Here is a 25,927-nt window from a genome sequence, read left to right as displayed (position 1 = left end):
TTGTGAGTAACTTCTCGCGCATCCCTAATGAGCCAATGCCACCACTGAATCTCCTCTTTCACTTTACAGATCTACTGGAAAATGACAGATTATCTGCTGCTGTGGATACGTTTGCTAATCTGCCCACGTCTCTAAACGTCTTACATCATAGTTTATGCTGAAGTAATGTCAGCACATTTCTTCCTTTTGGGCACGATATGAAAACACAGCATCCTACCCTAATTATAGTCAAACTGCCGACTTCTCCTTCCCTTACTTGGACCAACCTCACCCTTTTGCTACATCAGCTAAGGATATAAGGGTACTTATTCTGCATATCATTCTGAGGCCAGGCTCTATGTAAGTACAAGCACTGACTCAGCAAACAGGGAGTGTGAGAAGAAAAACAGAGATGCAATGAAATAATTAGAGAGAAAGAGATAAGAAATGAGGGGAAAACACAAGAATAACCAGAATTTGCTAGCTGCAGCAATCGATTCTGTTTGTCAAGTTAGAGTTTTAAAAAGGAGCTCCTGAACACAGAGTTCTTCCACGAAGGACAGAAAGTGAAATGTGTGGTTACAAACTAAATGACTGAAGGCTGTTGCTGATTCTTGCATCTGATTGTCCCAAACCCAACCGGATGAAGCTAATAAATGGCGGTACACCCAATTCCCAGCCGCAGCAGCCAATGAATGAATGATGAACTTCCTTCTCCTCCTAAATACGATGGCACCAATCCTTCAATCACTTATTAGAGGTTCCTCCCTTGTGGCATTACTTCCCCGAAATATATGGGAGGGATCATGTGAGACAGTGAGAATCAAAGACTTAGAGAAGTCTTGATTCTTAACTTGAATATTCTGTCTGACACAGTTTTTTGTTTGGGATTTTTTCTTCTTGACATTGCATAAACGTGTCACAAAATAAATTATCTTCTCCCTCTTCAGGTCTCGATTCACACAGCTCAAGGAATCAAAAGCCCTTATTTTGTTTTGCTTGCTGAAGCTGATTTAAATTTGTGTAGCTTGTGTTTTTCCCTCCAACTGACCCCTTCGCAGTGAGAACTGCACTATTTTTTTCTCACACTTTTTCACACCCTTCCGTCTTCCATCTCTGATCAAATTCAGAGGCAATTTTCGTTACGGTCGATGAATATATACTGACAGGAAGACACATTGTTGTTGAAAAGGGGGGGATTGAGTGAGAGTAGAAAGCATTAAGCTGCTGCAAAAATTGTGTGTATTTATGTTGTCACAATAACTGATATTTTAACACTGTGACACTTAAGCAATGAACGATTTTGAGGACAAATCCTTATGGGGGAATCTTTTAGCACAAACCACATATGTTATTATATATTTACAACAGAATCCACTCTTTCCTCTTTCTTTCTTTTCTGTTTTCACTCTCTCTATCCACACCTGTCTCCAACTCCATCACCTTCAAATCCAACCAGAAGCGGTCTTTACGGCAGATTTACAAAAAGCAATACATACAGCAGCTGCAGTAAGCAAATCCTATTTGCACCTTATCGTCCGGGTGATAGCACATGAAAGATTCAGGAGTGAACATCCATAGGATGGTCTCTGCGACAGGTTTGTACGGAGCTCGGGGGCCCACATGCATCGGTTATCGCCGGTCTGACAACAGGATTCCATCTTCTGGGTAAAGAGAGAGGAAGACAGGACAGTCGACTTCTCTGGCTTCTCAGTGAGCAAAGACCTCGGTCACGCCTATCAGTGAGGATGCTTTACTGGGGAAACTACTCCTCGACCCATGACGGAGAAAAAATGAAAAGGGATAAGAGGCTCAGTGTAAAGGATAAGAGGACATTTTCATCTTTGCTCTTTGGAGCAAAGGAATATTAAATTGCAATGACGTGTTTTTGCTTTATTTCTGAGAGCAGAAATGACATCGGAAACACCTGATTAATTGTCGAGATTTGGGAAGACAACTAAATCCAGTCCAATGAGAAAAGTATCATGAGCAATCAGACGATCACACAGGTTTAAAACAAACACCCAAACGTATTCTGAAGAGAAACTATTACATTATTACACAAACTGTCCGTTGTAAACCATCCATCACTGTTTATAGAGCACATTGCTTATTCAACACAGCTGTCCTGTCCTATGGGGAAGGGATCAGGCCGCTTTCACGTCATATAGGATGGCTGATAGTGATAAGAAAGACTCTTATGATTGCAGAGTTGTATTGGAAAAGGGTTTAAATTACTGACAATATAACGCTATATCCATTACATTTGAGTTAAATGACCTGGGATGCCTCTGGAAGATGTGAGGGATTTATATTGCTTTGACCCTTTTTAAGCACTTCCATGTAATTCAGCACCAGGTCAGATATACCTAAGCTTACAGCTATAAGTACAACTTGGATGTTGACTTGAGCTCTATTTACAAGTCGAAAACTAATAATTCCGCTAACTCCCAGATGAAATGAATGCAACATCACTCCTGACATTTTGGCTGTGCTTCCATCAGTTGTACCTCCAGACAAAGTGATACAGTAATGTGTCTGATTGTCTGACTGCTTCATGTTTCTTTGTTGTGTTCCCAAATCGTACTTTAAATCAGTACACTGTTATCTTAACAGGTAGAAATGATTGCAAAACAAAAGAAAAATATTATCTCAGCTGCAATAAACTAGAACTGCGTCATTTGTTACACCTCCCATCCCTCTCATCATCCATCCCCAGCCTCTTCTCCTCTCCAAACTACAGAAATCCTTGGCAAACCAATTGCTAAAGTTACTGTTAGTGGACAAAATGTTCTTGGCCTCTGCATATCGACCACCAACTTGTCCACGCAGTGCATGTAACAGCATGTGTTGCACAGAACCTTTGAGATGCAACCAAGTCCAAACTTAGTAAAAAGGAGTAAATGGAAAAGCATCATGGCACAGTCACCTGCCATGCAACGCTGATGGCCTGTTTTTCTTACTCACACGGATATTTAGTGGAATTTAACTCATTGCTTTGAGATTTTCAAGTGCTCTTTTGTTCCTTAAAAGTTTAAATGAACTGTTTTTAAGATCCTTACTTTGAATTCAGAACACATTTAAGCGGACGACTTCCCACATTCATTCTTATTGCTGTTCTTTTCAGAACAACAAAAGCACTGAATAATGGAGGTTTGTTTTCCTGGTCCAGCAGAATGGGTTGATGGACTAACAAGTTAAGAGTGGTGACTAAGAAAGGATGCATTCATCATTGCTGCCTTGAGTACATCACCGAGGGCTTGGGAACATAGTCATGTGCGCTCTGCATGAATGAGCACATGTAAACATCTTTTTCCCTTTTCTCGGGCTTCGAGACATTCTCTTGTCGCCCATTTTTTCTCTCTATGGCTCTGTTTCTCTTTCTCTCTCTGTAAGTCAGTTTTTCTTTCTACTCATCGTTCTCCCCCACTCCACTTTCAGTCTCTCCTCTGTGCTCGAATATGTTCAAGGTAGAAACATCTTCGCCAAGGTAGTCAACAAGTACACTGTGATAAGAGCAAGACATTTCTTTCGGTAACAGTGTTTGGGCTTTAAGCTGACCACCCTTTTAAGATAGGGGTGGAAAAAGTTCAAAGCAGATTTTTTGAGTCAACAGTGAAAAGTCGGACTGTGATGATTTCCCTCAGAGCAACACTCGCAGTTCAAAGCACATTAATTAGATAGAACACTGATATATTACTCTTTCTCCAGGAAAGTGGGACAAAAGTGATATAGGATGCTCATTTTGTGGTCTATTGATATATTAAAGGGTGGACAAGTGGGGGGTATGGATTCAAAGTGTTTTTTTTACAATCAATAGAAAACATAAGCTTTATTACAACAGTACATAAAGTCAATAGACAAAATTTCATGGAAAGGGCAAGGATAAATTATGGATGTGGTGATGAGTCAAAGAGGGGAAAAGACAAAAGGTTTAGCCGAAGTCCAAAAAGTATTAGATAATATTCTAACAGGCAGCTTTCAATGATAACACAGAAACCAAAGCAATGTGATACATGTGACAATGGCACTGTTGGAAATGGGTGTTTGTTTAAGAATGACGTATCCTCTCTGAAATTAAACCATGTGTCAGCATTACGAGTTATTCACGGAAGAGAATAGTTTTAATGAGATCATTCCCAATAGTGCACAGAATAGACACCTGCGCGTTCAAACAGAAAATGAGTGTATTAGACTCTGAGAAGCGGCATCAGCGGTGAAAAACATTAGGTGTAGATGAATCAGAATGCAAATGAAGGCATAATGTTTAATGAGCAATGCTGGATATATTTAGAGTTGCGTTCAATAAATGAGTTGTCCTGTCGGTGCTGGCCCGATGCTTATTGCAGGAGCGAGGGGAGGCCCGGCTAAAGTGTATCCAGAAGGAGCTGAAGGCGGGATGTGCCGCGGTGACATTTGGAAAAGACCTCACAGCGGTCCTCTCATCACGCTCACTGAAGACAAAGTAGACTGGATGAATGTACTCTTTTTTTTCCTTACATGCTCTTAATTTATTTCGGCCCTTCGCTCCTCTTCCCTTCTTCCTCCCACTTCCTCTCCACTCCATTGTTGGGGAACAGCTATAGTATATGTCCTTAAGGTTTCAGCCTAATTCATTCAGTCGTATTGTGAACCCTTACATGTCAGGCTCATTGAGTTAAATCATAATCTCCGAGATTAAAAAAACCCACTCACCAAACGTGAAATGCATTAAATCTTAAATAAAATGACATGAGCGGAGAATGCGACAGTGTCGGTGCGATGCATCACATTACGATAACATCATTTGTGTAGAAAATGATAAAAATAAAACGCATGTATCATATTACATTGCTAGGCTTTTATTATGATGTGCAGTTGTACAGTACTCACTAAGCTGCTCAACCAATTGCGTTTACACTACAAGTGTGTCCACAGGGCACAGAGGTGGACGAGCGGTGGAGAGATGGTAGACAATGACGAGAAAGAATAGGAACAGGGTAGTTTTGTCCTCACAAGGTGATTATTAAAAGGCAGGACTGAAACCATACAGATGGGCCTGCTCTGTTGGACCCTAATGGCTTATTGATCCTGGAAAGCCCATCCACCACTCTGCTCTCACATGATACATAGACAGTGTGAGCTACAAGTACAGTGACCCATGGGGAGCAAAGAGGCCACCGTGTTAGCAAAATGATTGTTTTTATGAACTTATCATGAGTTAGTTTCAGTATTTCATGTGTATGTTGAGTGGTAAAGACAAAGCAACGCAAAGAATACAAATTGGTAAGTGTGAATATGAGGGATTATTTGAGTGTAAGCCACCACACTATAAGCCTGGCCCTGAAAGTGAAATGCTCCCAGGGGGGTTTGGTGGTTCCATCCCCAGCTCCTGTCCACAGGTGTTCTCTAGCAAGACACTAAACCCCAAAATGCTTCCGACTAAAGCATCTGTCGATTAACACTGGCCTAAGTGAGTTCACAAATTGGAAGCATTGCATGACACTATATTGTAGCAAACCAAGCGGATGTCCTTGTAGCTACAGGACAGCACACATCAACTGTTAAGATCTACATTTAATGAAAGATATTAAAAACAAAACTGTAATTTCATCCATTACGACCCGAGTGAATTTTCCTCGAGAGTAACACTGTGTTATATAGGCTTTTAATTACACACTAAGCTTTTAATCACATTGCTCTTCTGACCACACAGCAATCAGTGACATCACTGGTTGGGGTCTGGCCAGAAGTGCAACATGCTCATACAATATGTGCTTGAAATGCTTCAATCCAGTGCAGTGAAGCTCAGTGTCGCTGCTGCACAGTTGACGAAACAAATGACCCTCTAATAGGACATTTACATTTAGATCTGACACATCAACAACGCCACACAGGGAAGTGAAGTGAAGCTGTGCAGCAGTGAGTTACTTCCTGCATCTAAAAATCAAGACAAATGACCCAACAGGTACCAGCAGAGGCACTGCTATGAAATGGTCATCGAAAGAGACTGATGTGCTCCGAGTTAAGCCTCTCAGGCAGCAATTAAACCCATGCTGTGTGCTGCCCTCTACAAGCATCACCAGTCAAATAGATGTGTTTTGGTTATGAATGCTTAGATATGAAAGGAGGTGGGATCCACAGTTAGCCACCCATGATGAAACCTCTAAGGTAGAATCTGCCCACCCTTCAACTCACGCCTTGCTGCCCCTTCACCGTGAGGACAATTAATTAGTGATGCGAAAGGGAAGGATTAATCGATATGCTGACGGGTTCCCGCCAGCTGAGGAGAGAGACCCTGCCAAACCCGCCAGGACCCCATCTCATTACTGACGGCGGCCCATGCTCCCCTTTGCGAGGCAGCTGCATTCATCAAAGCAATGCCTCCCTTTCTCCCTCAATTGTTCTCTACGCTTCATCCCTCCGTCCCTCCCTGCATGTCTGACTTTTACCCCTCTGACAAGATGAAGGAGAGTAGGTGGGAGAAGTGACACCCATTTAAGAAAGGAAGGGTGGGGGGGGAGGAGGTGTAAGTTATAAATAAGGAAATAACAAAATCACTTTGTGTGTCGCTGCCCTTGTAAATTGTCTGCACGCATTAAAGTGTCCCAGGGTTAATCATACATGTTTAATGTGTTTAACAAATGTGAAGGTGTCCTTGCAAATGTGTCTGTGTGCAACTCTGGCAGCTAGCTGGAACCCGAGCGGCACGTGACTCTGTGTGCTACAGACAGCTAGTTAGGAGTGAAGGCGTACTGTGTGTGTGTGTGCATGCGTGCGTGCGTGTCTGTGTTACTGGGGGCAGGGGTAGAGGATAAAAGCTTTTGCCTTTCTCTGACAGTTTTATCCGCATTACCATCTGCCTTTATCAGATGCCAGCATCTCTCGACTCCCCAATGCACTCTCACAAAGCTCTCCATCCACCCTGCTCTCCTCGCCACTCATCTTATCCCAGGCTGCCGTCAAACGTCAGATCACAATTTTCAGCCCATAATTAAACAGTTGCTGGCTTAAAGCCTTGATAGATAATACGCATGTCACACGTCGTGGTATGTCCCGAAAAAAGTGTTCCTTTCATTAACCTGAAGTGGGAGGAAAAGAGACCACGGTGAAGCTAATGAAGTCAAATGCTGCACTTCACATCTCGACTGTGGGGATGCTGACCACGAAAGGCCTGTGCGCAGAAACGTGCCTCTCTCTATTTCTCTCGCAATCAGCATTTGTCACATGCTGGGAGAGGGGTAAGGGTGGGGTCAAGAGGAGAAAATATAGCCATGTCCCTTTTGCTACTCCCCCTCTCTCTCTCTGCCCCGGCTCAAACGAGGCAGTTGTGGTGAGGGATGGCTCCCTAACGGGTAATCAGAGGCAGCCCTTATTTAATGCTATGAGCCGGGATCGGACAGCCAGTGATGGAGGTACTCGGGGAGGCCGGCTGCGCACTGCGCACCGGCCCATAACTGCAGATGAGACACTTCCCACAGAGCAGTTAGAGCGACAACTTGCCAGCTGTAAATGTAATGACTGTCAAATGTGAGCGCCGCCTGTGAGAACAGAAATAAATACAAACAGACAACCTTATAGAAATGCACTAAAATTATAGTGCAAGTCCTTGTTTGAAAGGTGAATCCAAACTACTAGACTCGGCCATCTGTCAGGTCATTTAGAATGTTTATGAGTAGCTCATGAAGACAATGACTTCGCTATTTGCTCCTTTCTTCATTAACGACTCATCTCTGTGCTTAACAAATAACCCCAGTCTGCTGCTCTGTTTTTTGTGCCTTTATTGCTTTGACTGAGAACAGCTCATAAAAGACTAACATACATTTGAACAGTCTTAGGCGAGGAGTGTTACTTCTGCTCAGATTAAACAACCTGCATGCTAATTATATTAATACAAGACGAGTCATAAAGCTGAGGTTAAAGACGAGCTATTTCCTCTGATGAAATCTAAATCCGAGATGTTCTCTCAAACTTATTTACCCCAGTACCTTCATTTACCACACTGGGTGGGGGGGACTGCCTGCAGCCCTGTCATCTGAGCCAGGTAGCATGAACAGCAGAGCATGAAGCGGGAGGAAAAACAAGGCGTTGTAGCCAGACTGCAATGAAAGGCAACACTCTTTCCATGCCCAGTTTTACAATTGGACCAACTCAGACTATCAAGTCATCACAAAACTAAATCATGTTGTACTTTTGCTTGCACTGAGTTATGACTGCGGGGAAAAAACTACAGTGCCAAACTACTTCAGCTTTCACAAGAAGAGTGTGTATCCTTACGACAACACTTAAACTGACTGCTGTACTAAATGTCTAAAAGTTCCCCTGTTCTTAGAACTGCGGCTAACATCGATCTATAGGTGGACATTTTTAACTGCACCCAACCAGTTACACATTGTAATTCTTACACCTTGACCTAGGCTTTAGTCAAGCAAGTGATTTCATCTGGAGTAACCTAAAACAGCACTTCCTAAAGAATATATACATAAAGTAAAAGGAAAATGTAGATTTATATGAATGACATTCTTGTTTTTGTAAATGATTGTAAGTAATTAGTGGTGATGTGGCAGAAACGTCCACAAAGAAAAATACTTTTGGCTTCAATAGTCTTTTTTTTATATTCATAAATAACCGGTTTCTTTTGGCTTCAAGGTCTTGCAAGGACATCTGCCTTTTCCTGCAGCCACAGATGGGAGATTTAGCTATCAGCCCACTTCCATATCTGTCTATACCCTTCATTCCCTGAATCTCACACCCCAGGCCCTGATGGTTGGAAATGTCATGAAGATTGGCAAAAATGATGTCCTGCCCTCCCAAAATGACCATTTTTATTTCTGTTGATCGAACATCCTGTCAAAGACACGTGGGGACTGAGGGACATTCTGTCTACTAAATGGAAGAAAACAGAAATGCTCACCAGAGTAATACAAGTCGTGTATGTTCCCATCCGAGTCATGTTGTGAGTGTTGAAACCAAAAAAGTATCTTCAATGTGTGAGAATAAAAGTCCTACTTAATCAATCTGTAACATTTTAGAGGTAAAATTCTAAATTTACATTTCTTTGGGCGTGGACATTTATTCTTAATCACACATCTATGGTGAATATTCTAAAAGCAAAGTCCACTTACTAAGCTCTCACCGGATCTTCTGTCATCGCTTGAACAAAAGTACCTCGCAGCAGCAACAACAGCATTTAGTTAGGAATGAAAAGACTGGATTGGATCGGCACCATTAGCCCATGATGGCCGGACAGCCGTATGATGCAGAAACCCCACAACAGTGACTGACTACCACAAATACGGCTGCAAATTCAAATCAACGCATAAATGTGGGTTTTCAACTTGAGCTACCGACATGTTCATGTACTGTGCACAATGAAAAGACGACCGGCCTGAATATACTTGAAAGTACTTAATTAGTTCTCCTGCCTCCTGGGGAGTTCTTTGAGATTGAACTTTTCTGGGTGATGAAATGCAGAGGAACTCCCCACCAGTCAGTATTACTGATGTTTGCTAGATGAACAGCACATGGTCTTCAACACCAGACAGCAAATCCAACTGTTTTTGCATTACAACTGGTTTATACTGCCTGACCTGGATGACAGAGAATCTTTATAGACATGAGCAATACTGCACTGCATCAGCAATATGCACAGTCATGTTTGGACTGCTCACCGATGAGTCACTCCTATGGCATTTTCCAGATAATGAATTTCAAAGCTTTTTTATCTAGAACTCTCAAAATGTCAACCACAAAGTTTGCAGCACTTTCAGACACTCCCACAGTAAATAAGTAGGGAAGTACAAGAAACAAGGTCTTGTGAGGATATGCTATGTACTTTTTCTTAAGGCAAGCACAGTCAGCAGATTGAGTATAAGCACCTTATCTCACAACCTTGACTCTACATCTCGTACCCCGGGGCCTGATGACAACATGTCAAAAAGATGTAGTGAGTGATGTCCTGCTCTCTGCCAGGTAAATGGACAGCAATTGAGGGGAGGTGGCATGAAAGAGGTAGAGGGCATGTAAGGAAGGGTTCATGAAGAGACGGTGGTTGGAAATAAGGAATCATGCTCTATCACGTCCTGAGTTATTATCAGCCGTGCCCACCAGTGCCAGCATTTCTAGTTAGACGGACAGATACAGCATCCATCAATGATGTGTCATATCCAGTAATGACAGGACACCGTTGTGACCAGAGTCTGTGGGTCAATGACTCAATAATACGGGCTTAGAAAGGTTCATTGGTTTAAACATTAACACTAACCAATTGCTTCATGGGTGGATGTCTGTTCTCAAAATGCAAAACGCCAGTAAACTCAAACAAAACAATTACATTCTATTAGAATTGGGCATGTGCACATGTCAGTCAGGATTAGAACCTCTAAAAGTCTATTTGTCCACAAAACAAGCTAACCTGGAATGAAAAGTGAAATGTTATTTTTGAACCACCAGCCAGAGCTAATCAATAAGGCCTCAGGTTTTTGGACCTTCGTGCCACCATCACTGCTTGAACGTGGAGCTATTTTGTCGTTTGATTGGGTCTATGAGGCCCCCCATCAGATGGGATGATAGGGAGCCATGGCTCCTGGGTTCTCAGGTCTAATTTGCCTGTACTTCTCCCCTCAAAGAGAGACGGGCATAATTAACGGGACCCAAACACCCACCACGGGCTGAACATAGTCATTTATGGGAGCGACTCGGGAGCAGCAGCAGCAAATTAAATGTAATTGCAATGGGAGCAGAGGAGCTGGGCCAGTGTGTCGGAGGCACTGATGTGTGTGTGAGAGGGAGAGAAAGACGGAATGAACGGGCCAGACGTGAGGGAATGAGGGAGCAAATGAAAGACAGAAGTTAGATGGAAAATATGCAGTTCAGAGAAGAGCAAGCTTAATACGGACTGATGAGTGATCTTGAGGGACGGGCAGAGATAAAACAGTGAGGACTAATGCACCCATTTACCAAAAAGTGGCATCTAAGTTAAAGGATCAGTTCACCCAAAGAACATAAAACAGACATTATCTTACAGCCATGTAGATATTTCAAAACCTGGGTAAATCTGCCCAACCCCAATACAATGGAGGGGAAAATGAAAATTGTTGCACTGCTCACAGAATTGAATTTAAATGAAAAATTCAACACCTCCTCCCAAAAATTCTTATTACAGGATGGGAACAATTTCCAAGTTGCAGATAAAGATTAAGATACACTTATATTATTGAATGGCTGCTGAAAACCTGGGCAATCTGTACGGAGACCCACCACTACAGGTAAATGAGGAAAAATCTTCTTTTTAATTTGTGGGGACCAAATGTTGGTTCTTGTTAGTCTATGATATTCTTTTGTATTTATGTATATGTACAAATGGTTGAGATTCAAAAGCAACAAACATATTGCTAAGAATTTCAGGAAATGACCCTTTATTAGTTGATGCTCTGCTACATCACCCTTGTAACCCCAGCATCATTTGTTGTGTACACTGCATTTACAACTGCAATCTTTCATCCTTACAGTCATTATCATTATTCATCATTGATGTTAGGAGCATTTAAATTGGCCTTGACCTACTTGGTCTATCCACCAGCTCCCCGCCAACCTTTCACCTACACCTTTTTACTATCAACCCCTCCTCTGTTCCTCTCAGTTTACTGATCACTGGATGAGAAGTGCCCCGGGGTCAACTATGTTCCTGTCGCTTCAAGGCACGGCCAGCCAAAACAAATTGGGGTCACCGGGACGTTGGAGTGGTGTGATCACACAAAGATACACACACACACACACTTGCGCAGATGGCTGAGTGTAGATAACAGTGATAGTATCTTATCACTGCATACTTTAAGAGAGTGTAAAGGAACTGCAGTACAACTTTTCCACCAGCTGGAACAGTAAAACACAGTCGTAGTGAATATAACGACGCACAGAGTTTATTTGTGTCACTCTAGCAACATGGTGAGTGTATCAGAGTCACCTGGTTTGATCTTGGTTGGTAATTAACAGACTCAGGGTCTCAACGGGACAATTAGAACCCTTGTAAATGCAATTTTAAAGGCTTTCTGTCCCTTAATTGCCATGTAATGCCATCACTAGAGGTGGTTTTACATGACCTATACCCCTGACATGTGAAATCAATAAAAGCAGAGATAACTAGCCAATAGTCTGACATGAGATAAAAAGAAATGCTGTTGAGTCATTTTCTGGACTCTGCACACACATTACTATCTGTGACCCTTGTAAGAAGTACACACCAGAGAAATAAAAATCGGAAGACAATTCCTTAACTCCCAGAGAACATTCAACTACACTTCATTAAACAAAGAAGAAGAGCAGCCTCCATGAGCCAAACTTTAATTAAACCTGAAATAGTAAGTGCTTAGAAAAGCAGAATTGGATAGCATTGTTTTAGTATATTTGAATACTAAACTCAAGTCCAACCATTAATGATTATTTTTAATAGTTTTGGCCATCAAATCACATTTGAATTTATGAGATATAGAAAACTACAAAAAAGAAAACCTTAACCCAAACTGGAATCAGCCTTCAAGCCCTATAAATTCAGGGTCCAGAAGGGTCACGATTAAGCAGAAATATCAATGTGTACATTTTTATCAAGCTTCCATCTTTTACCAGTATTATTCACCCAAAGTTCCATCATTGTTGTTTGAATATATATGTCAACAAGTACAGTGTCCTTTTGTGTACAAAAACCCAGGCACTGCTGCAAACAAATCACCTTTCATTTTTCTCATTCTGCATCAATGACCCCCATTTCCTTTCCTCTTCCCTCCCTCCCTCCCTCCCTCCTTTTCTCCCTTAGCCTCTCTCTTACTATTTGTAGCTTCTGGTTTCCTCCCTGTCCCTTGATGCAGACCATCTTTCCGCCATCTTTGACATCCTTCCTTTCTGCTTCTACTTCCTTCAATCACTATTTTACTCATTCTCTCCCTCCTCTTTCGTGTTCTCCAGGGACTCGTCTTAATAGCCCCAAGTCCTTGGCATCTTTCTACACCCCTCTTTCTTCTTCTCCGGGTACTTCAATCCTTCTGTTTCTTTCTGGGTTCTCCCCAGTAATTCATCTGACTGAATGCAGCTTACAGTACTTTCACCATTCCCCATCATTGTATCCCCCCTTAATATCCCAAAGGCAGTATCTTACTATGTGCAGCTCCAGGTAATCTCCCAGTCCCTTGGCACTCTCTACCCTGACCAGAACGGCCTCTTTCAGCTGCGTGCTGAAGCCCACTGCCAGCCGGTCTGCCCGTGTGCTCGGCCGGTCATTGGGGGGCCAGGTATATGTGATGAGGGCTCCGCCTCTACCGAAGATGTAAGTTGTCCCAGCTGCGAAAACACAAAGAGGATGGAACACAAAGTGGGGTTAAGAATATGTTCAGGAGCACAACAGAAAGTAAAGTGGGGAAAGACTTCTGCTGACATGCTACAGCAAAGTTAACTATCGTCTATCGTCATAACATTTCATATACAAAGCATTGATATACACAGATGTGAGACATAAAGCTTCCCCCTTTTTAATTGAATTAAAAGAACATGATGAATATCATTTTCTGATGTAAACATGAGGATGTTTCATAGTCACTCTTTCTGGGTAATAAAAGATGTTATTGGCAGTGTATATCATGTTGTCATGTTTAGCATTAGCATTAGCACTAGCACCAGCACCAGCGCTGGTTGACACTCCCCTTTGAAATGTTAATCTGCCGATCCACTGCTGCAGTTTCACTTGTCCTCGATTGCGTTGCATTCAAACTAGGGCAAACTGACAAACTTTGTGTTAGCTATGCTGTCAATATAACCACCAGCTCCTTAACATCAACAAAAGAAATTCTTCAGATCTCCCTGTCAAAGAAACTTTGCCTCACCAGTATTTTTGAGTTCCAGCCTTAAATATACCCCCCTTGTGCGCTGAGCGATTTCATGTTTGAACTGTAACAGAGGAGTTAGGACTTGGCTTGGCTCCAATAAACCCGCTGGTGAATGAGAAATGACGGGCGTTGGCTGTGATTAGCATAGAGTAATGAAAGCACAGTGAACTGCTCTCAACCCTGTGGGCTGTCAGTTTTTCCTGCGATTTAAAAACACATGCAAACACAGGCTGCATGTGTAGATACTAATGCATGTGTACGTAGCGACACATTCCAAATGCACACATGGTTGCATATACACAGACATACTTTTGACTGGTCTTTGCTTGCTGTCCATGCCATTAGGCTTTTTGATAGGGCTACACCAGCGATTATTATTTCATTGATTAATTAGAAGATTATTTCTTTGATAAACCAATTCATCTACCGACTAATTTATCAAATAGTCTAAAGATTATTTCTGTATTATCCGATTAACAAAGCAATTCATTTACCCAAAATAAATATCAAACACTTGTCTGAATAATATTTAAATGAATAAATGAAATAAAATTAAAAATGTCTGTTGATTAGCTGCAGAATTACATCTGCACAATCATGCATTGTTTTTCTGCTGTACCTGCACTCACACACACACACACACACACACACACACACACACACACCTTAGCTTTTTTTATGCCCAACACATCTCTCTTTCTAGGTGTGCTCCAGTCAGAGGATGGAAAGCAGAGGCTGTAATGACTGCAGGGCCTACATATCTCAAACAACATCCACAGCAACGGCCACACACACTCTTAGTCATACACAGGGAAAGAATGGAGACGCACGGTCTTGTAGCGCGCACGCACACACACACACACACACACACACACACACACACACACACACACACACACACACACACACACACAACCTATACCCTACCCAACATTCATTATCAGCAGTCCGCTGGTAGCCATTTGAAATCGGCTGACACACACAATACTCCCTCTCTCGCTTCCTCTCTCCCTGGCTCTCACGGTCCCTCCCTCCCTCCCTCATCCTCACCTCCCCTCCTTCCCTCCCAGCGGAGCTAAGCCCTCTGCTCAGCTCTTGCTGTTTTCTTGAGTCTGTATTATTTTAGCACTGACTAATTATCACAGCACGGCAAGGAGGGCTATAAAGAGGTTGTGTGCCAGAGGAGGGGGGGGGGGGGGTAGAGGCATACAAAGACAACAGGGTACAGAGACAGGGAGTAGAGAGGATGGGAAAGTGTGAATTGTGGAGGAGAAACATTTTTCTAAAATGGCCGACAAACAGGAAGGGAGGTGAGCCATGTTGTGATAGATGAGAGTGGAGTCATGTTGGGGGAGAGAGAGAGAGAGAGAGAGAGAGAGAGAGAGAGAGAGAGAGAGAGAGAGAGAGATAAAAAGCCACACACATAGTTGGTGCATTCAAATTTCCTAGTCAGAGGAATTACTACAGATGTGGGCATTTAACAGGAAGGGATGTCAAGATGCATTATGGGAAGTTAAGGATCCAGTGTTTTTCTGAGTTTGAACCACACTATCAACTAAAAATCAGTCTTGTGCATCAGTTTTGGCCATTCTTTCTTAAATGTGTTACTTGGAAGTACATCCACTTTATGAAAATGCAATGATCAAATGCTGGAGTACCTTGATACAGTCATTTTCTGTAATAAATTAACAATATGTCGGGACAAAACATCACAGCCAAACAAAACTTTGAGAGAGCGCTACATGATCTAAATCTACATTGTCCCATGCTGCATTAGCGTGTCATTACGTAAATAACAAATTATTCAGTTATTCAAATTGTTCAAGGACACTTTCATTCAGCCAGTCAGATGGCTGTTTACTCGCAAGATGACACAACGTTGCGAGATAAAGCTAGACGCTTGTAGTTTTCATTTCAAGGGCCTCTAATGGTAAGAATTTCAGCTTTAACTCTATTCTGGGGGAGAGCACTTTGATAAAAGAATTGATAAAACTACGGTAACTTCTCCAGTGAGATAGGAGAAATATGTTTTTATAACGTGATATGTGTCAGTCACACATATGAACTCATATTTTCATTTCTAATTCAGCTCCCAAGGCTTCAAGACATTCCACTTTAATACTGTGATACAAGTTTGGAACACTGATAACTCACTTAGGGTGCACCAACAGTTAGACATGCTGCCCGAATCATCATTGCAAATCTTACGTGTGTACTCACAGTGAACTAATTCTCATCAATTAACACCGCTCTCATGCGGAGCAACTACCATATGCTTTGTCTTCCCCAGAGAGTCTCCTGTGCGCCCGATGCCATTGCAACAGTCACACTTGTCACTTTCTACTTTGTCTTTATCATCAGCACGTCTACTGGCGTGAATTCGACAAACCCAAGTTCCAAAGTTGGCGGGGACAAACCAAGAACTCTGGTAGTGTTTGCAAACACTTTCTACTCCTCTGTCCTTCCTGCATCCTTCCAATGAGCTGGTGTTGACTTTGCCTGCTTTGATTTGTCCAGCTGATAGTGGCCACCTGCTACTTTGTGCACTTGTATACGCCTGTGTATGTGTTTATGTGCACTCCTCTCTCTCATCCAAATGAGGAGACAAAGGAGGTGAAGACTCTCTAATGAGTAGTGTGACAGGGCGCATCCATGTGTCAGTGTTTCTCCCAGCAAACACCTGCTGCTCCGGTTGAGGTGAAATCCACCCAATCCTGCATGCAGCACGCTAATGAAGAGGTGAGATGGAGCGAAAAAGATAGAGAGAAGGTGTTTATCAAACCCAAGAAGACAGGTTGGGAGGGCATTCTTTCCTGGTTACATATATATATTTGAGATGCTCTTTGAGGCCAATAGCAGAACATCTATTTTGTTATTAGCTATGAGGCCTTATATGTATGAATATATGCATACGCTCATGTAGGGATACCCACCTTTAACATGAACACCTGTTGTGTTTTTGTAAAAATGTGCGTCTGCAAATGATTAAGAGAACAAGGCAGACAGAATAATCTGCATCTAAGTTCTCCCAAAGTATCAGTATCTGTTTGCCTTTATTGGAAAACTGTGAGTAAAGTAAATTAGTGCTGCCTTGGGAGTTGTCAGCAAACAAAAACCTGGCCGGGTATGGATTTCTCTGACCTTCAGTCAACCGGTCTAATCAAACAATCTGCCTCCCCGCTTTCACTAGAATAACAATAATGATGGAAATGCTCTGGTGCACTCATGTGTTCCACCACCCTGACCCCCTCCCCCCATCCCCCAAAAAAGAGGCTAAATATTTATTACTTTGTCCAATTAGCGCTGGCACCATCGATCTGACCAATCAATGCTACCTGCGGCGAGAGAGGTGGAGAGAATGCAAAGAGATGAATCAAAAACATCGCGGGACGCCCCCAGATTATTATTTCCATTCACAGGGGCCGGCTGGAAATACGGTTTGAAGAAGAACAGACAAAAAAACAACAATTTTCCTTTGTCCACGGATTTGGTGGAAAAAATAATGAGAAAAGACTCATGAATCAAAGCAGTAATGAAAAAACTATTGATTTTGATTTTTCACACCACTCCCCCTTTCCCTCACTCTTCTTCTTTGTATTGGAGCGAGAGGAGAGTGTATTTAGGGATGAGCTTATCATTAGTGATGCTTTCTCTGTGAGGGGACATTGATTTAAGATAGTGGATTCTAGGACACTACTATCCACCGTGGGGATAAACAGGTCATATCGAAGAAACCAGATGCTACTATTTTTCATTAAGGCCTGCGGTCAATGTTGCAGTGTCTAACGCCAGCCGCAAAGCCTCATGGGAAGCTGGCAGCGTGAGAACGGCAAGACATTTTATCACCGGGCCGATAAAATGAAAATTCCACCAGGAAAAAAGGACTGATGCTGGTGATGGAGTCAATTCTTCAGAGGCAATCAGCCTCAAGGCGCACTGTGCACCCACGTAAATGTATACCCACTTCTTATTCTAAAGTCTCAAACAGGCTCTCAAACATTAACTCAATAACACAGATGGTTCCTCTAACCTTTGTGCATTATTGCATCAGTGCAGACTGATTATTTGAAGCAGTTAAGGAGAGAGACAGAGCTATTGATTCCTTTTAAACGAGAAGACTGAAACCTTTTTTTGCTACTTTTTTTTGACACAATATATATTTCAGAGGCAGTTACAAAGGGATGCCTATAAAAAAGGCTCTGAGATGAGACGTTTGCCAAAAGTTTCCAGACAGCACCTACTTTGAAGTTTCACACACAACCCTGACAAGAGCTCGGTGAAGACCACACACACTTTGCTGACATTTTAGGGAATTTCCAAATCTTCCTGTCACTTGTGTGGACACACACACACACACACACACACACACACACACACACACACACACACACACACACACACACACACACACACACACACACACACACTTTCCGTAGTCTAACTACCTCGTCAACATCACTGCCTTGCTCTGATAGCTATGTCTCTGTGGCGCTATATAAGAAAATATAGAAATGGCCTCTCAATGATTGGCTGTGTCTACAGAGGAAATAGCAAGTCATCCTCCTCTGATGTTGTTGGATAACATTCCTCTTCTATCTATCACTACATCTATTTTTGTAGATACATTGATATGTCAAAGAAAACATATTTTGAAACATGCTAAATGATGTACGTAATTATCCAAACTGGACTGATTAGCTACATTGTTGTGATTCTCAAGCATCTTCTGTCACTCATACAAGTGATGGGGTATAGGGGACAGTGAGAGGGATTTAAAGAGACAGTTTCTGTAACTGACAACTTACTCCATTGTACCTCACACAACTATAATTGTTGGGATTTGGTTCAATCCCGTCCATTTCACACCTTAAGGAAACTCAAACTTATTTTCTTTCAGACTTAGTTTGATCTCAAAAGGCCGATAAGGGCGTCCGTCGTAATTGGGTCTGAACACTTCTGCGGTGTGAGTCGGGAGGCGCAGCTGGGACACTGCACCTCTGCATGGACTATATGGGAAAAAGAGTAATTGGACTGACTTTATACTTGGGAAATAATTGGACTGATTATACATATTTCACATGCTGCACATACCCTTCACTACATCACCATATCTGGAGATGAAACATGTTGCTTTGAATTACAGTTGTAAAGAATGAAAATGTCATTAAAAGGACAGTATCACCAATTAAAATGTATAAATGTATTTGAAAACATGTCAGTGGGAGTGAACATGTCATTTAATCGTCAGAATGTAATATATCAGACTAAGAGGTCACTCAATCTCATTTAAGTCCAAGCAACTGCAGCTAATACTGTAGATATTGATCTGGGGGCTATTGGTGGTCAAATGCCTTGTGGGGATTCCAGACAGGGAATGAAATACATTGTAGTTAATTGGGAAGTATGAATGGAAAGGGGCCAGAGTCACTGACCAAGAGAAAAAGAGGCTATCCATATCTGCAAAGACCATTCTGCTATACAGACAGCAGTTATGATCAAATGATACAGACTGTGACATTTGGTCAATAACAAACTTCCTTGTTAAAATCTAATTGGTAGTCAAGTAGAAAGGAAACCATGAACTAGTATAAATCCAATGCAAGGTAATCAAGCCTTTTACTGTTACTCTTAACTGAACAAATATTACCCATGGTTAGCTAGCTCAGGGTTGCTCAATTATGCTCGGCAGGCAGGAAAGCTAGCCTGATACCAACTTATTACTTTTTTTTTCAAACTATGATGTGGCCAGTAACTACATACTGTTGTTCTTGTCCTTGGGCAGCTGTGGAGAGTCACATGCCAACAGAAAGGCACAACATGTGCAGACGTCCACACTAACGCTCCTTATAGGCATTCATCACCAATCCATAGGTACTACTTCTTCCCCCGCGCCTCCTATGTGCCATGTTATTTGTATTAAAGATTCCTTGTCTTTCTCCTTTCATTGATGTTTCACAAGATAAAGTATTCTTGCCTCCACAGTAACTCTTGTCTCCATGAAGTGTTTGTATGAATAAAGCCGCAATCTGAAAACAAAGTATAAGGTCACACAAATTGTTGGACTTGATGTACAATGTACAAGAACGCAGACTGCCTTTAACATTGTAGCTTAGACTGTAATGTCTTGTGTGCGCACTCCTGCAGAGTCAACAGCAAATTATTGGGGAGGAGAAGAGGACGGAGTGATAGATTAAGTTGAAGCTGATTGGTGCTTATTTCTTTCGCAGATGATAGTCCTGGCAGGGGAATAATAGCTTAGCCCTCTCTAGCCGAGTGGAATTACAGGCTACTGACAAAATGGAACTGATTCCAGTGACAGATTGTTACCCAATCACATTCTGTTACGTGAGGCTTCAGATCTAAGCATAGGAGCAGATAACTGCAAATAAAAGGTGTGTGTGTGTGTATCCTGTCTCCTTCCTGTAGGAGCCTGCATTCAGGAGGGCCGTCATCTTAATTTGGTGGCACCTTCTTCGGCCTCCACCGAGGCTTCAAATATCGCCCCCCTTTTGAATCGTCACACCACGTGCTCTTTTGTTAATAGTTACGTTTGTACATTTCTAATAAAATACTCCTGGCGCTTTAACTTGGGGATAACAACAACACAAATATATTCTTATAATTTTGCCGTTGAGCTATGTTAACAGCACACGTCTGAATATGAATCATATGTCAGCGTGTCCAGCAATCACTTATGTCAGCTCGAGATGTCTGATGAGAATTCCCCTCCCTAATTGTACCAGTGGGGACTTGATATAGAGTCATACCTTTTACAATGCAGGAGGATTCAAACGCTTCTTCTATTTTGCTTTCGACACCGATGATGTGCTTGCGAGGTTTTTGTTTGAAACATTTCAAAATGCTTGTTATGTCCCTGGAGGGGATGCTACAATCTGAGAGGGAGTTTTAGTACAAATACCATTCCTCAGGTTGCACTCAGACGCTTATCTTTTACCAGATATCTTAAATGGAGGGACCCAGTGGGAGTAGAGAGAAAGAGGTGTGTGGGTTAGGCAGTAAGGGTTGTTAGGTAGTCACGCTTTTAGATGGAGGATCGTCTTTACAAAAGGTTGCTAGGCAGGACAGCACAACTGCCCCTGCATAAATATCATCCAGAAATCTTATTGATCAACCCACAATACACTCCTCTGTCCGATAGCCTGCTCAATAGTCTGGTGTGCTTGAGACAGTGACGCCCAACAAAGCTGCTTAGGCGGAAAGCAATTCATTTTTTCCTCAAAAGGAACACGCAGTAGCTCACTGCGGCAAAAGCCTTCTGATTTATTTTGTTGTTAAGCATTTTCACAAAACTTTGCAAGAACTAACAAATAATCAGTCAGTCAGTTACTCAATGTTAGGACTACCTTTACTTTAGCTAATTATTTCATTTTGGTTTCCACCGTACCTAAACAACTTTGGAGACGACTAAAAAGCAATCAAATGTGATTACAAGAGGTCATAACTCACAACAAGACAACAACAGCCAATCATCATTGTAAGTGACTGTTCGGTTGTGTTTGAATCAATGTTGGAAAGAAGACTGAGTGTTGAAACTATTAATAAATAAATAAATGCAAGTTTCAAGAAGTGAACCTAAACAGCTAGGGGGCTTATTCTAAACAGATCCGACCGTTTCTCCTGAACAAGCGGAGAGCACATCAGTACGGCATTTAATTTGGTTAGTAGTTTTGCAGTAATTGTGTTATCAGCGTTAATGTCCATTGTTCATGCCTGAATGACGTTTTCGTTCAGCACTCTGCTCATACAAGGAGGGGGATCCGACACCTTAATACCCATTACTCACAAGCATAGGCGGCATGCTCAAACACCCCTACTCAGAAACACACGCATGAACACGCAAACACTCAGAGAGCAGCAATAACAGCAGCTTCTTCTTACATTAACTCTTAATAACATGCCAATCAAGCAGCAGAGAGAGACGTGTGAATATTTCAGCTCGAGCCTCTGCCCTGGGACTCTGTTGTTTAATTATTTACTATGTTTGGAGGGTATGCATCGCCACACTGACCCCACCACCACCCGCAAAGGCTAAGGCTAAGTATGGTGAAAGCAGATGTTAGCAAGCCTTTGTCTGCTGTGTGTGTGTGTGTGTGTGTGTGTGTGTGTGTGTGTGTGTGTGTGTGTGTTGAAATATAAGAATAAGAGGTCCAAAGAGACATACATACTTTACACATGAGCACTGTGAAACACTGACATGTGCTGCATGAAGAAATAATATCAGACCTGCTCGGAATAATTCTGATTTCCATACAGAGTCATTATGCTGTGATGTTGTGAAAAGGTCACACTGTTGTGTTCCTGCTAAATCTATGGGAATACAGGTGTGTGCTTGTGTGTTTCGGCACTTATTGATAATGTTTAATAGCCACAGAAACATCAGTGTTAACATCATCCTAATTACACTGGATTGGCCTTCACAGTACATAAACAAAAACAGGCAAAAAGGGATGTGTGCCATTCCATCCTTGAAGGAGTGACCTTATCAAATGGAGGCTCAAATCGTAAAACTTTCACAAGCAGGAAGGTTTTTGCATTAACTCACAAGCCATTAAATGTTTTTTCATTTAATGGCTTGCAAAAGGGGGGGGGGGGGGGGTTAAATTACAACCTGTCAAGGAAATAGGAAGATGTTTTTTTTTATTTACAGAAACCTTTTAAATAGCAAAACCAAAAAATTGCCAAACTACTGTCAAACTACCAGAGCTTCTCTAATCTGCTCGCGCTGCCCACTGGATAAAATTAGTCTCCACTGACATCACCTCTCCAGCTCGCTACGTGGATGTAATGGCCTCTCGGAAATACCACTTGTCAAAAATAGAGTGAGCAAGCCAACACCTTGCACAATCTTCTTGCACTTCCACTTTAGCAACTTACAGCCCAACATGAAATAGACCACTGCAGCCCACTTGACCGGAGGTTAGAGCAACATTCTAAATTGTTCTTTAATAAAATGAGCTGAGTGCACTGTAGGGCTCGGATAACTTGTTATTGTGGTACTAGAGGTGTAGGAGTGGCTGAAAGAACAACGTGAACAACTCAGGAAACAATGAGCCTCATCTTGAACCAGAAGATGGTTATCATAATGGATGTTGATGGAAGGACAGATAGATGCTGAAACCTGGGAGATGCAGTGAGTGATTGAAGGCAACAGAAAAGAGGCAAGGGATATCAATGGGAAGCCTCATCCTAGAAGTAAGAGCGCAGATCCACTCTGTTTAATTCCCCAGGACTGTATTCCTCGGGCTCCAGGGTATCCCACATCAAAGGCGGAGGCGGATAAAATGGGGAGATGAAAGAACGACATAGTCCATAGTGGATGTGTGAGGTGCATGCATAAAATATCGTGTGCATGTGTGTTGAATGTGTACCGACATGCACATATGACGAGCTGGCACAGGTCAGTCCACAAAGGATTTGGGGATCTTATGAAGCTTTGACTGTTGTTGACGCATGAAAGCTGCTGGGTGGGATTCAACGTTACACGACTGTTTATCAGTTTCTGCCCACACAGAAGGTTCATTATTAAGTCCCTCAGCTATCAAGAGCTTGCATCTATAAAGATTAGCCGTGGAAGAAAAATAGAACAAATATATGCCTGTGTCTTTGAAGACTGAAGGTGGTCCAGAGTCAGACTCCCTCTGATCTCATGAGACTTAACGTCAAACTCTGCCACAAGCTGCTGTGGGGGGTATTGAACTGAATAGCTAAGTGCTAAGAATGGGTTAAACCTGGCAGATACAACAGAGACGATTGCAAAAAATATACACAAGCCAGCTCTCTGAGGACCCTGGGTAGTCATCTGAAATGTCACTGGTGCCTCTGTTCTCTGATGTTGAATCAGTGTTGAAGTGTCCAAATAAAGCAGAGACAGTCGATTGTATTCTTTTCGACTTTTCTCCGTTGTCTAGCCGGGCCCCAGGAGAACTCCTGGACAGGGGCGACTGTCAGGGTACATCTGTCACAGAGCTGATATTTCAAAAGTGGGGGGGGAGCCGGCAAGACGGACGAGCGAGGCAAGGGATGGGAGATACTAAATAAATGACTGTCTGTACTTTGCTGAGAGCCCTTCAATAGAAAACAAATCAAGCCGAACCAATAATGTGACGAGACAAAACCAAAACACGAGAGAGAAAGGAGAGAGAAAGGAGAGAGAAAGGAGAGAGAAAGGAGAGAGAAAGGAGAGAGAAAGGAGAGAGAAAGGAGAGAGAAAGGAGAGAGAAAGGGGGAACAGAAAAGAAGATTTGCTGTGCCGTGTCTGGAACCAAAACATTTAGCCAGAGGCGCGCCACTTACTCCTTCTCTCTTTCTCTAACTGCCTGCCTCCCTTTCTCTTTCTTTATCTTTAACCCTCCCTTTGTCCCTCCATCCCCTCTCTTTCTCTGCAGGTTGGCAGTCAAACATAGCAGGCTGTGGCCGTTACATAACAATCCATTTGTTGGCTGGTGCTGAGAGGCTTCTTGGCGGCTGATACACAAGCAGCAAATAAGGCCCTTAACGGGGGGAGGGGGGGGGGGGGGGTGGGTTTATACACAGACGCTTGTGTACACAAACAAGCTAACACAGACCGTAAGAGGATGGAAAACAAACACTCGGGGTTACTGGTGGAGGCCTCATGTTCTTCGCTGGTGCGTCATGTAGGCTGTGGAGCCAACTGGACTCTCAAGCAATCTGTTGGGTTTAATGTTTTACGGAAGTCACTGACACTTATCCCAATGTGCTTTAATTGATGTTGTATATAAACACACTTCAGGGGGTTACAAATAGGAGCCGAGAATATAGAACCCTGAAAGCTAGATTGACGCACATTCCTTTACTTTACTGCGTACGCAAGAACATGTTGCTGTGGGGCAAATTGAATCATCATGTTTATTGATGTAGCCCTAAGCTTCTCTAAGAGGGCTTTATTATCTACATAACATACAACTCTCTCTATCCTCAGACCATTGATCTGGACAGGAAAAAAACTCCACTAAAATACCTGTGACAGGAAATAAAAATGTGTCTGAAAAAGAAAGACATTATTTCTTATTCCAGCCAAAAGGGACATGACACTTAATCTTCCTGTAGTTCAAGTAACTTTACTTACAAGAAGTCAGTTTTGTGCCTAACCATCAAAGGGATCGGATCTGGAAAGGCACTGACAAATGATGTCTTCCTGCCGACCAGAAAACTAGATTTTCTTTTTACTGTCGTTATTGAATTTGGAGGACTTGCTGACTAAAGAGGGGACACTGTGTAGACATATAGAGCTTACTAAATGCAACAACACTGCTCACTGTACGGTGCCTGGACAAGGATGTTGGAGGTGTGGTGAAAACTGAATATCAACAATGTTCCACTTGTCCTACAATTTAAAAAGCCCACAATTTATATTTCACAGCATAAACAATAAGCTGCTGCTGACTAAATAAAGAGGTCTCTTTGTGTGTCGAGTGTGTCCTTGCTCATTACTTTGAATGAATTAACCCAACTTTATCTTTTCATACATGCTCATCTGTACGTTTCCCTCTCACTGATTATGTGTACTTTTCCAAAGCATGCTTGGGGCAGTCTAACCTTCAAACCGCGGCGTTTACATGTAATTTTCTCTGCTCGCAGCCCGGAGGGCTGCTTAAACCTAAGCAATGTTGATGAATACAAAGCCTCATTGCATTGGAACAGTGGGGAAAAACACAGCAAAGTGTTTAGCTCCGGGCTATTTCACTGCGTGTTGAGAATTCTTGGACAACGCATAGCAGCCCTGGTGAGACGGGTTGTGGCTGTTACAAAGCCATTTACAATTCCTAAATGTCACAATGGTGTAATTTTGTAAAGGAGGAATTATTCTCAAACGCTGAAAAAGACAAACTGAGTCCGGTGCAAAGACATTTGTTCTCATTGCTCGCTCATTCGAGTGCATTTAAGTACAAAGGACTGTTCACGCTCTCTCTAAGTGAAATAAGACAGGTTATAGAAATGTATTGGAGCCAAGGCGGATGAAAGAGATGCCTGGAGGCAAATAAAGCTAAAATCTTATTTCATCTTGTTTCATTAACAGCAGCGAGCAGATAACGGCACAGTTGCCCCTAAACAGA

At 42.3% G+C, this 25,927-nt stretch overlaps 1 protein-coding gene across 7 annotated transcripts in view; it reads right to left on the bottom strand.

The window, feature by feature from the left end:
• The window catches only part of nrxn2b (neurexin 2b), a 503,322-nt gene that overhangs the window by 78,945 nt on the left and 398,450 nt on the right, over nucleotides 1-25,927 (bottom strand). For all 7 annotated transcript variants that reach the window (XM_029455250.1, XM_029455256.1, XM_029455255.1 and 4 more), the window contains one exon: nucleotides 13,109-13,290. In XM_029455250.1, the coding sequence (XP_029311110.1) occupies nucleotides 13,109-13,290 (182 nt within the window). The remainder of the gene's footprint in view (nucleotides 1-13,108; nucleotides 13,291-25,927) is intronic.

The sequence above is a fragment of the Cottoperca gobio genome, chromosome 18 (assembly GCF_900634415.1).
Source record: "Cottoperca gobio chromosome 18, fCotGob3.1, whole genome shotgun sequence".
Lineage (NCBI taxonomy): Eukaryota > Metazoa > Chordata > Actinopteri > Perciformes > Bovichtidae > Cottoperca > Cottoperca gobio.
The sequence above is the reverse complement of the archived record's forward strand: the minus strand, read 5'-3'. Positions and strand labels throughout refer to the sequence as shown.